This window comes from Nymphaea colorata, chromosome 3 (assembly GCF_008831285.2).
Source record: "Nymphaea colorata isolate Beijing-Zhang1983 chromosome 3, ASM883128v2, whole genome shotgun sequence".
NCBI lineage: Eukaryota > Viridiplantae > Streptophyta > Magnoliopsida > Nymphaeales > Nymphaeaceae > Nymphaea > Nymphaea colorata.
The window spans coordinates 29213883-29225995 of NC_045140.1; the positions used below are offsets into that span (position 1 = coordinate 29213883).

At 49.7% G+C, this 12113-nt stretch overlaps 1 protein-coding gene across 1 annotated transcript; it reads right to left on the minus strand.

The window, feature by feature from the left end:
• Positions 1-2414: 2414 nt before the first annotated feature.
• LOC116250453 (uncharacterized) lies at positions 2415-6976 on the minus strand. The gene is made up of 4 exons (XM_031624076.1): positions 6682-6976; positions 5129-6497; positions 3646-4948; positions 2415-2495 (listed from the first exon to the last, which is right to left on the minus strand). Exons 1-4 carry the CDS (start codon positions 6974-6976, stop codon positions 2415-2417), a joined length of 3048 nt encoding a protein of 1015 aa, XP_031479936.1.
• Between the last annotated feature and the right edge of the window lie 5137 nt (positions 6977-12113).

The window sequence follows — 12113 nt, forward strand, 5'->3', positions numbered from 1 at the left end:
ACTTCACTCTGTGTAACTTTGTCCTAGGGGTTGTTGCGCCGGGGTTTGTCCGGCCGGGTAGATTAATTGTACTAAATTTTATTTAGGAATTTTGGTTTTTAGGTAGTACTCAAGTCGGTCTTGGTAGTAGGAGCGTCTTGGTTAGGAAATTCTGGCCTAATCGGGACGAGACCTAACAGGATCTCACCGTCTAGGCCAGAATAACCCGACCATTGCGATCCTAAACTTCCCAGGACCTTCTTGAGGCCTATTCTAAAAACCGAAAAACCTAGGTAATTACACAAATGATCTACCCGGCCGGACAGGACCCCGGCGCAAAACCCAATAGGTAGGGAGATACATGAGTAGGTTACCCGAATCCCAAAATTCCTAACTAAGTCTACTGGTAGGGTCTTGTCCGTGGCCGACCTAAGTCTGAAACCAACGGCCGTGCCTACCCCCACGATCACCTTGGACCAACCAGAAGACTTCCTAGACAAATTAAAACAAAGACACTACCCAGTCGGACAGGACCCCGACTTAGAAAATCCCGGATAGGTGGCGGAATACAAGAGAGGCTATACCCAAACCCAAGCAAAACCTACTACACAAATCTAAGAGATGCGAGGCTAATACAAGCGGAAGCGATACATTTGTTAAAAATCACTCAAACTCACTCAAGCAAACCATGCAAACCACGCCTAAACGCACAAACCACAGCCACCCGTAGGAGGCTAGTGTTGGCACGAGGTCGTGTCCTTGGCGCAGTGCCGCGGAGGTCCCTCTATGCACAACTACGACCTCACGGTCGGGCTGAAAGCAAAATGCAGAAATAAGTGCTACCTCCCGCGTGTCTAAAGAGAGGAGTAGAGTATACCGGCCAAGGCTAGCTTGGCTAAGCAGTCAAAAGCCTCGAGGTGAGATTCCACACTCGAGGACTATCAGCAACACGAAAGAACGGGGCTGATGCCGAGCTGAACTCCAAAAGGAAGAGGCCGGGCGTGAAGTCAAGCCGTTCCAAGAGACGCGTGAAGTAGGATCACCCCGCCGGAATCGCCTAGGAGCACTTCAACGCCTTGCTGGATGTCTGGGGGACCTTCTGGAATCCACGCCGGAGAGTCGCCGGAAAAAGAGCAGAGGTGGCCGGAGGTCGCCGGAATATGCTGGATCAAGGCCCGCCGGTTCCAAAGACTTCAAGGATGCGGCTAGCAATGCCGCGGTCTTCCTTGGTGCTAAGGTTGAAACCAACTAGGCGCGGGACTTGGACTGAGTGGGTTCGGACCAGGTGGGACCAGGTGGGCCCGGGCTAGGTTTGGCCAGCGAGCTAGGTCATAGGTAGAGTAGGCTAGGTAGGTCCTACGGTCAAAATCTTAGGTTGACTGGGTGTAGGGAAGGGACTCAAATGAGGGTTCCTACAAAGTAGTTAGGGTAGGTTTGAGTGGCTCGGTTTAGGGTAGATGAGAAAATGGAAATGGAAAGGCAAGTGGTAACTTGGTAAGTTCGGGTAAGCTCGGGGTAATTGGGTAGGGTAGAGTTGGCTAAGAATATGGAGAATATTCCTTGATAGGATTGTCCTCCAAGATTCTAGGCTAGGTGGCGTTCTAGACGGGCTATCTCCCTAATACGTAGGAGAGAGGCTAGGGATCTTGGTGAGGTGTATAGGTGAGGTGGCGATTTGGCTGATGAGGTGTGTGGCTGGGCAATATCCTAGCTAAAATGGAGGAGGAGGTGGCAGTCAACAAGGTGAGCAGCCACCTACGAAGTAGGAGAAGATCTCTCAAAAGAGAACTTGCCCCTTCCAAATGTGATCCACTAGCTACAAGCTAGGGATGTGGAGGATTTCACTCCAAGGTTCTCTCCCAAGTGCTCCAGATCATGCCACGTGTACAGATATGTGGTGGAGATGGCGAAGGGCCCAAGTCAAGCAATCACTTACCGATTTGGGTGAGACAAATGCGAAATCCCCAAATGTGACGACGCAAGAGTGCTTTCCCCAAATGTGGCCGGATTTTCCCCAATTGAGGCCGGAATCTCACAAATGCACACACGAATAACTCGAACACTTGCAGCCCTGGATGGAGTGATACTGGAATCAATGCTGCAGTGGCCGGAATTAGACAATTCCGGCCAATTTCCAGAACTGGCCGCGCCTAGTCCTCTTGCCGATTCTCTCTTTCTTTTACTTTAGTTTTTCATTTGGGCGTCTTTCTTTTTCTTTTCTTTTCTTTCTGATTTTTCTCGCCCTTCTTTTCTGTTGTTTTCTTTCTGATTTCGACCAGCAAGAGGGAGGACAAGGCAGTGGCTAAATCTGAACTTTATTGGCTCAAAGAAACTAAAACAATCGAATGAAACTCATAGAATTAAACGACAATAACTAGTTGAAGGTGCGTGACTCGTAAAATCGAGTTTAAGGACGATTTCCACCGTGGGAAAGGCTAGCTTGCTGGCTGTGATTCCAGCAAGAACTCCCCTTGGCCGAACTCTCCCCTAAACTCTCTTAACGCCGTTGCACGTCCCTACAATCGAGTTATGGACGCTTACCTCTAAGAGCCCAAATCCGGAGTGGATACTTCACCCTTCTAGTCGCCTAGAGGATGAAGTCTTCCCAGTACGAAGAGGCCTCTAACCTTCACGGGTGGAGACGTGGAGGCTGCACCGCTATCGTTGATGAAGACATGGGGAACAAATCCGTGGGAAGAAGCACCTCGCGCCGGACGCTTGGAAGCTCTTCATTTGGCTAACCCTTCGGTTGAGTGATTAGGGAAGAAGAGAAGAAGAAATCAAGGTCAAGAGAGAAGAATACCGTCGGGTATAGCTGCTGTTGCTTGAGGAATTCCAGCAAGTTGCATCGAAAATTCCCCAAATGTAAGACGGAGGAAGAAGAACGTGGCTTGGAGAGGAGACGCGCGAGAGGGGGAGAGAACTCGAGTAGAGGAGAAGAGAGAGAGTCGATTCACACAAATGACTTCTATTCTCAAATTTTGCATGCAGATCCAAAAGAATTCTAAATATTTATAGTACTGAATTAAAAAGCGGATCTAAACAATTGATCCAACCCAAAATCAAAATCCACAACGGAATTGACTACCAAAGCAAATGCGGACTCTAAAATCAAAGAAAACGCAAGCAAACTCGAACTCGAGACTTAGTGTCTCGTCCCTAACTCGTCCTCTCCTTAGCCCGCACGTTGTGGGCCTTGGTTCAGACCAGAAATTCGCCTAGGCTCGCCCTAGGCTGACCCTAAGTGCATGAGTATAGCGAAGACCTAGGTTGGACTAGACCGGACTCGGACTTGACCCCTTTCGCCTTGGTCCTGAAGAGCCTCGCTTAGAGCCGTTGCCTCTCCTCCCGCTCCTCCCTCGGCATCGATTCTAAGCTGAATATGTTCAGTTTGTAAGGTCTGCACCTGATGCACTACGCCTCCCTTTTGACTCAGCCTTGAGTCATCTTGGCCTTAATCGCATGAAGGGCGGCTTTGCCCCGCGCCCTTTGGCTGCTCTCAGCGACATCTGTGGCTACCCTAGGCCACTCTGCAGGTTGACCCGTATCAGATCCACCCTCCTGAGATGGAGCTTGTCCCCAAGCTCCTGTAGGGAATTGGAATTTTACCTTGTCAAACAACTCCCAGGAGGTACCACCATCGATTCCTTCCCATTCAATCAAAACCTCGTGGCGGGCTCTACCATCTCTAGTGACCCATCGGTGCCTTAGGATTCGATATGGGCGTTGGCTAACATCTGGTAATGGTTCCTCTTGCTCTGGTACTGGCCCGTGATGCGGCTTCAACCGAGAGACATGGAATACTGGATGGACAAGGGCTGTAGGTGGCAAAGCTATGCGATAGGCTGCCTTACCAATTTTCTGAAGAACTCGAAACGGCCCATAGTATCTTGGCAGAAGCTTCGAATAGGGCTGTCCTAGCAACGATTTCTGCTTCATGGGCAGCCTCTTTAACCATACCATGTCGCCTACCTCAAATTCTCTGTCTCTACGCCCCTTATCATGCGCCTTTTTCATTCTAGCCTGGGCCCTCTGGATGTTTCTTTTTAGCGTGGCTAGAATGTCATCCCTGTTTCTCAAGGCAACATCGACCTCATCTTCTCTTGCGGTGTCTACCTCATACCTCGGGACATAACTCGGCGGGCAACCATACAGGGCTTCATAGGGAGTCATGCCGGTTCCTGAATGGAGGCTGGTGTTATAGGACCACTCAGCCCAAGATAAATATTTGACCCAGGTGTTGGGTCTCTCTCCGGCGTAACACCTCAGATAGGTCTCCAGTGTCCTGTTGACTACTTCGCTCTGCCCATCTGTTTGAGGATGATGGGCGGTGCTAAAGTTGATCACTGTACCCGCCATTCTCATATACTCCCTCCAAAAAGCACTGACGAAGATCGAGTCCCGATCGCAGACAATGGTCTTGGGCATACCATGCAGCTTTCCAACGTGATCTTGGTAAACATTAGCAACCATTGGTCCATGGTAGTTTCTGGGTAGGGCCACAAAATGGCTGTACTTGGTTAAGCGATCCACCACGACCAACACCGCCTCTTTCCCTTCAGCTCGGGGCATTGCATCAATGAAGTCCATTGATACATCTTCCCATGGCTTATCCGGTATGGGCAAAGGGTTCAAGTGCCCTGGAGGCTTGATGGCCTCATATTTTTCACGTTGGCAGGTAGGGCAGGCTTTCACGTAATCCCTCACGTCTGCTTTCATTCCCTCCCACCAAAACTGTGCCTTAATGCGCCCCATAGTTTTAGCCACTCCTTCGTGACCAGCAATGCTCGAGTCATGAAAATGTTTGAGTAGTTCAACCTTGAGAGGCGAGTTCTTAGGTACCAAGGCTCGTCTCTTCTTGCAGAGTATTTCTCCTCTTAACGAATAGTGGGGAATAGACTCAGGATTCTGGCGTATGGACTGCTTGAGGAGCCTAAGAGTTAGTTCCTGATCTTGCTCCTGAGTTAGTCTATCCCAAAGGTCGGTCTCAATCACAGAAAGAGTTTTTAATTGCTCTGGCATGCGTGACAAGGAGTCTGCAGCAGAGTTTTCGGTTCCCTTCTTGTACTCTATCGTGAAATCGTAGCCAAGGAGTTTGGCTAACCATCTCTGCTGGATAGGAGTCGAGACGCGTTGCTTTACCATGTACCTCAAACTGCTGTGGTCCGTTCTCACCACAAATCTTCGCCCAATCAGATAGGGCCTCCACTTGTCTACTGCTAAGACTATTGCCAAAAGCTCCTTTTCATAGGTGGAAAAGGGTTTGGCCCGCACCGTGAGGGCTTTCGACATAAACGCAATTGGGTGGCCCTCTTGGCTCAGAACTGCACCGACGCCAACGTCACTAGCATCTGTCTCAATTACGAAATCCTTAGAGAAATCAGGGAGAGCAAGTACTGGGGCACTCATCATAGCGGCCTTGAGTTTGACAAAGGCCTCTCTTGCTTTCTCAGTCCATGTAAACTCCCCCTTTTTCAACATGTGCGTCAAGGGAGAAGCGATCAAACCATAGCCTTTGATAAATCTGCGATAGTACCCCGTGAGGCCTAAAAATCCCCGCATGCCTCGTGGGTCCTTCGGCAAGGGCCAATGCTCCATGGCCTGGAGTTTTTCAGGGTCGGCTCTGACCCCCTCATGTGATACGATGTGACCCAAATACCCGATAGAAGTCTGCCCAAAGCTGCATTTGGACATTTTTGCGAATAGGGTATTATCCCTTAATATTCTCAACACTGTACGAAGGTGCTCGACATGCTGTTCAATACTCTGGCTGTACACAAGAATGTCATCGAAGAAGACTAACACGAAGTCACGCAGGAACTGACGAAACACGTCATTCATACATCGTTGGAATGTCGCGGGTGCGTTCGTAAGTCCAAATGGCATGACCAAAAACTCATAATGGCCGTCATGGGTACGAAATGCCGTCTTTGTAATGTCTTCCTCATACATTCGAATTTGGTGGTACCCTGACCGGAGATCCAACTTGGAGAAGATGCGAGCTCCAGATAGTTCATCCAAGAGTTCATCAATAACAGGAATTGGATGCCTATCCTTGACAGTAGCTTCGTTCAAGGCCCTGTAATCCACACAGAATCTCCATGTGTTGTCCTTTTTCTTGACGAGAAGGACTGGCGATGAAAAGGGACTAGAACTTGGCCGAATAATATTACTTTCTCGCATTTCTTTGACCAATCGCTCAATTTCTGATTTTTGAGCGTACCCATAGCGGTATGGGCGCACGTTAACCGGCTCTGTGCCGTTGGTCAATACTATCCTGTGGTCATATGATCGAGGTGGAGGAAGTCCTTTAGGTTCCTCGAATATATCCTTGAACTCCTCCAACACTTTCTGAATCTGCTCGGGTACTTTCTCTTCTGATCCCTCTTGAGCGACAACTTCCTCTGCCACTGAAACTAACCAAGCCGCTGGTCTCTGGACTGCTATAGCCTTTAGCGCTGCCTTGGGTGCCAAACTAGGATCGACTGCCTTAGCACTACTTCCTCTCCTCCACCCTCCTTAGGCAGGCACATCTCCATGGTAGAGAAGTCCCACCAAATTCGCCCTAGGTCTTGAGCCATTTGACTCCAAGAATGATATCTACGCTAGGTAGAGGGACAACTAGCAAGTCGACTGTATAAGGAATCTTCTGAAGCACGAGTTCTACGTTTGCACACTTGCGAGTGCAAGGGAGGCACTCACCATTGGCCACCAGTACTTTAAGAGTTGGGTGCTCTTCGATGGTACAATTCAATTCCTGAGCGAGGTGGTCACCCACGAAATTGTGAGTAGCCCCCGAATCCAAAAGAACAAGAACATTTCTCTTTCCAATTTGCCCTATAACTCTCATAGCATCTGGTCGGTTAGGGTCTGTCATGGTATGACAAGCGCCCTCAAGGGGTGGCCTTTCCTGCTCTTGAGGCTCTTCTCGGGCCTCCAATTCCTCTATTTCTTCGATCATAGGGGATTGATCTTCTTCCCTCATCGTCGGCGTCATCATCCAAAACCGTGTAGACTCGAATGTGCTTGCACTTGTGCGTAGGGTCCCACTTCTCTTTACACCAGAACACTGCTTGTTCTTGATTAACTCTTCTCTTTCTTCCCGAGTTAGTACAGGAGGGCTCGACCCTTGAAAGCGGGTTTAGGTTCTTCTTTACGCGGAGGGGCTGGAAGGAGTTTTTGCGGTTGAGGGATCTCCCTCACACGGACTGTTCCGGGGTTTCTCCATTGTCGGTACAAGGCTTGTTTCTTTCTTTGCCTATCCTCGATGGAACGTGCTTTGGCAAAGCACTTCCGCAACTCCGTTTGGGCTCAGCCCGTATGTCTATCTGAATTTCCTCCTTCAATCCTCCAACAATGCGGCAATGAGGGACTTGGGCGTCCAATCAACCATGCTTGCTAATTCTCAAACTTGGCTTGGTATTCTTGAACGGATGCGGTTTGTCTTAGATTACGCAACTCGATGTCGTAATCTACATAGGAAGACTCACCAAATTGAGCATGAGAGCTTCTTTGAACTCTCCCCACGTATTGACTGGCTCCTTGAGCTTGAGCCAACGATACCATCTCCTAGCTTCGCCATCGAAGTGTAGAATGGACGTTTGAAGCCATTCTTCATCAGGAATCATCTGACATGTGAAGTACTCCTCCACTTGAAAAATCCAATCTAAGGGTTCCTTGCCATTGAATCTAGGGAAGTCAATGCGAACCATAGGAATCCTCGGTTGGTTTCTTGGCGCTGCTGACGCTCTCTATACGGCTCCCAAGAAGGTGGTTCACGGTCTCCTCTATCACCCCATCTACGATCTGAATTAATATTCTCCCACTGTGTGCCTCCAAATCTGGACCTATACTGGCTGGATTGGGGTCCATAAGGCTCTCGGTTCTCCCACTCAGGCGAGGAGTTATGATGCCCACCGTGATAGTTGTTGAGGTTGGTGGGCTGTGCTTGGAAACCTCCATTATTGCTGTTATTCCCCCCGGGTGGTGGTCTACTAGGGCCGGCTTGCGAATGGAAGGGATTAGGACCGACGTTGGGCGGTCCATTGAGTATGCCCTTGCCCTTATCAACGTGGGGCTGTGGGGATCCGGGTTGTTTCTCCTAAGGGCCTCTTGATTGGCCGTCATGACTCTCATCATCTCCTTGATCTCATCTAACTCGTTGAGCTTAGAAAGTTGTTTCTTGTAGTCGCTCATCTCGTGGCGGATTTTCAAAACCTCATTTTCGATGTGAACCATTCTTTCCACCGCGTATACTCCATCTCAGTAGATGGCTGTTCCTCATTGGCTGAGGTCTCCGCCTCAACATCTGGTGCCTCGGGCACGACTTGCTTCTTCTTAACCATTGCGATGGTTAAGTCCAAAAAAAAATCAGAAATCCAAACGTCTAAAAGAATCACACGACTAGTTGAAAACCACTGACTCTGACACTGACAAGAATTCCAGCTGTATTCTGCCCTGTATAAAATCCAAAATGCCGATACTGTACTTGCTTGCTGCTGCTCCAAGGAGGCTCTGATACCAAATTGGTAGGGTCTTGTCCGTGGCCGACCTAAGTCTGAAACCAACGGCCGTGCCTACCCCCACGATCACCTTGGACCAACCAGAAGACTTCCTAGACAAATTAAAACAAAGACACTACCCAGTCGGACAGGACCCCGACTTAGAAAATCCCGGATAGGTGGCGGAATACAAGAGAGGCTATACCCAAACCCAAGCAAAACCTACTACACAAATCTAAGAGATGCGAGGCTTAATACAAGCGGAAGCGATACATTTGTTAAAAATCACTCAAACTCACTCAAGCAAACCATGCAAACCACGCCTAAACGCACAAACCACACCCACCCGTAGGAGGCTAGTGCTGGCACGAGGTCGTGTCCTTGGCGCAGTGCCGCGGAGGTCCCTCTATGCACAACTTACGACCTCACGGTCGGGCTGAAAGCAAAATGCATAAATAATGCTACCTCCCGCGTGTCTAAAGAGAGGAGTAGAGTATACCGGCCAAGGCTAGCTTGGCTAAGCAGTCAAAAGCCTCGAGGTGAGATTCCACACTCGAGGACTACCAGCAACACGAAAGAAGGGGCTGGTGCAGAGCTGAACTCCAAAAGAAGAGGCCGTGAGTGAAGTCAAGCCGTTCCAAGAGACGCGTGAAGTAGGATCACCCCGCCGGAATCGCCTAGGAGCACTTCAACGCCTTGCTGGATGTCTGGGGGGACCTTCTGGAATCCACGCCGGAGAGTCGCCGGAAAAAGAGCAGAGGTGGCCGGAGGTGGCCGGAGGTCGCCGGAATATGCTGGATCAAGGCCCGCCGGTTCCAAAGACTTCAAGGATGCGGCTAGCAATGCCGCGGTCTTCCTTGGCGCTAAGGTTGAAACCAACTAGGCGCGGGACTTGGACTGAGTGGGTTCGGACCAGGTGGGACCAGGTGGGACCAGGTGGGCCCGGGCTAGGTTTGGCCAGCGAGCTAGGTCATAGGTAGAGTAGGCTAGGTAGGTCCTACGGTCAAAATCTTCGGTTGACCGGGTGTGGGGAAGGGACTCAAATGAGGGTTCCTACAAAGTAGCTAGGGTGGGTTTGAGTGGCTCGGTTTAGGGTAGATGAGAAAATGGAAATGGAAAGGCAAGTGGTAACTTGGTAAGTTCGGGTGAGCTCGGGGTAATTGGGTAGGGTAGAGTTGGCTAAGAATATGGAGAATATTCCATGATAGGATTGTCCTCCAAGATTCTAGGCTAGGTGGCGTTCTAGAAGGGCTATCTCCCTAATACGTAGGAGAGAGGCTAGGGATCTTGGTGAGGTGTATAGGTGAGGTGGCGATTTGGCTGATGAGGTGTGTGGCTGGGCAATATCCTAGCTAAAATGGAGGAGGAGGTGGCAGTCAACAAGGTGATCAGCCACCTACGAAGTAGGAGAAGATCTCTCAAAAGAGAACTCGCCCCTTCCAAATGTGATCCACTAGCTACAAGCTAGGGATGTGGAGGATTTCACTCCAAGGTTCTCTCCCAAGTGCTCCCGATCATGCCACGTGTACAGATATGTGGTGGAGATGGCGAAGGGCCCAAGTCAAGCAATCACTTACCGATTTGGGTGAGACAAATGCGAAATCCCCAAATGTGACGACGCAAGAGTGCTTTCCCCAAATGTGGCCGGATTTTCCCCAATTGAGGCCGGAATCTCCCAAATGCACACACGAATAACTCGAACACTTGCAGCCCGGGATGGAGTGATGCCGGAATCAATGCAGCAGTGGCCGGAATTAGACAATTCCGGCCAATTTCCAGAACTGGCCGCGCCTAGTCCTCTTGCCGATTCTCTCTTTCTTTTACTTTAATTTTTCATTTGGGCGTCTTTCTTTTTCTTTTCTTTTCTTTCTGATTTTTCTCGCCCTTCTTTTCTGTTGTTTTCTTTCTGATTTCGACCAGCAAGAGGGAGGACAAGGCAGTGGCTAAATCTGAACTTTCTTGGCTCAAAGAAACTAAAACAATCGAATGAAACTCATAGAATTAAACGACAATAACTAGCTGGAGGTGCGTGACTCGTAAAATCGAGTTTAAGGACGATTTCCACCGTGGGAAAGGCTAGCTTGCTGGCTGTGATTCCAGCAAGAACTCCCCTTGGCCGAACTCTCCCCTAAACTCTCTTAACGCCGTTGCACGCCCCTACAATCGAGTTATGGACGCTTACCTCTAAGAGCCCAAATCTGGAGTGGATACTTCACCCTTCTAGTCGCCTAGAGGATGAAGTCTTCCCAGTACGAAGAGGCCTCTAACCTTCACGGGTGGAGACGTGGAGGCTGCACCGCTACCGTTGATGAAGACGTGGGGAACAAATCCATGGGAAGAAGCACCTTGCGCCGGACGCTTGGAAGCTCTTCATTTGGCTAACCCTTCGGTTGAGTGATTAGGGAAGAATAGAAGAAGAAATCAAGGCTAAGAGAGAAGAATACCGTCGGGTATAGCTGCTGTTGCTTGAGGAATTTCAGCAAGTTGCATCGAAAATTCCCCAATGTAAGACGGAGGAAGAAGAACGTGGCTTGGAGAGGAGACGCGCGTGAGAGGGAGAGAACTCGAGTAGAGGAGAAGAGAGAGAGTCGATTCACACAAATGACTTCTATTCTCGAATTTTGCATACAGATCCAAAAGAATTCTAAATATTTATATACTGAATTAAAAAGCGGATCTAAACAATTGATCCAACCCAAAATCAAAATCCAAAACGGAATTGACTACCAAAGCAAATGCGCACTCTAAAATCAAAGAAAACGCAAGCAAACTCGAACTCGAGACTTAGTGTCTCGTCCCTAACTCGTCCTCTCCTTAGCCCGCACGCTGTGGGCCTTGGTTCAGACCAGAAATTCGCCTAGGCTCGCCCTAGGCTGACCCTAAGTGCATGAGTATAGCGAAGACCTAGGTTGGACTAGACCGGACTCGGACTTGACCCCTTTCGCCTTGGTCCTCAAGAGCCTCGCTTAGAGCCGTTGCCTCTCCTCCCGCTCCTCCCTCGGCATCGATTCTAAGCTGAATATGTTCAGTTTGTAAGGTCTGCACCTGATGCACTACGCCTCCCTTTTGACTCAGCCTTGAGTCATCTTGGCCTTGTAGGGCCTTAATCGCATGAAGGGCGGCTTTGCCCCGCGCCCTTTGGCTGCTCTCAGCGACATCTGTGGCTACCCTAGGCCACTCTGCAGGTTGACCCGTATCATCTACCTACTCAAAAACACTAACAAGGTCGTAGGCCATTACAATTCGCGAGCGATACAAGGAGAACACTCAATCTCACTCACAAACCACGCAAACCACACTAACGTGCAAACCACACCCAACAGAAGTAAATAGGTGGTCTGGCTCCTTTGTGGTCGTGTCTCGGCACAGTGCCCTCGAGGTACCTCACGGGGGAGCTAGGCCGAAGCCAAGGCTAAAATAGAAATGCTGAAAATAAACTAATATGCTACCTAAAACTGAAGGTAAATCCCACCCGGAGCTACAAGGGGAATAGGAAGCGATACCGGCCAAAGGATCACCCTTGGCGTAGCCGGATAAGGTCTCGGGGTGATGACCTGCCCCGAGCACTGCAGCTTACAGAACAGGAAAACCGGCTGAGGCGTGCCTCCACGTAGCCTGCTGCTCGGACTGACC

What these genes read in the sequence shown, in the direction of transcription:
- LOC116250453 (XM_031624076.1), bottom strand. Translation starts at nt 6,976, where the DNA reads ATGACGCCGACGATGAGGGAAGAAGATCAATCCCCTATGATCGAAGAA. An exon ending in TAAAGTACTGGTGGCCAATG is followed by an intron (nt 6,498 to 6,681) that starts GTGAGTGCCTCC and finishes TGCCTGCCTAAG; the next exon opens with GAGGGTGGAGGAGAGGAAGT. An exon ending in ATGGTAGAGCCCGCCACGAG is followed by an intron (nt 2,496 to 3,645) that starts GTTTTGATTGAA and finishes ACTCGATTGTAG; the next exon opens with GGACGTGCAACGGCGTTAAG.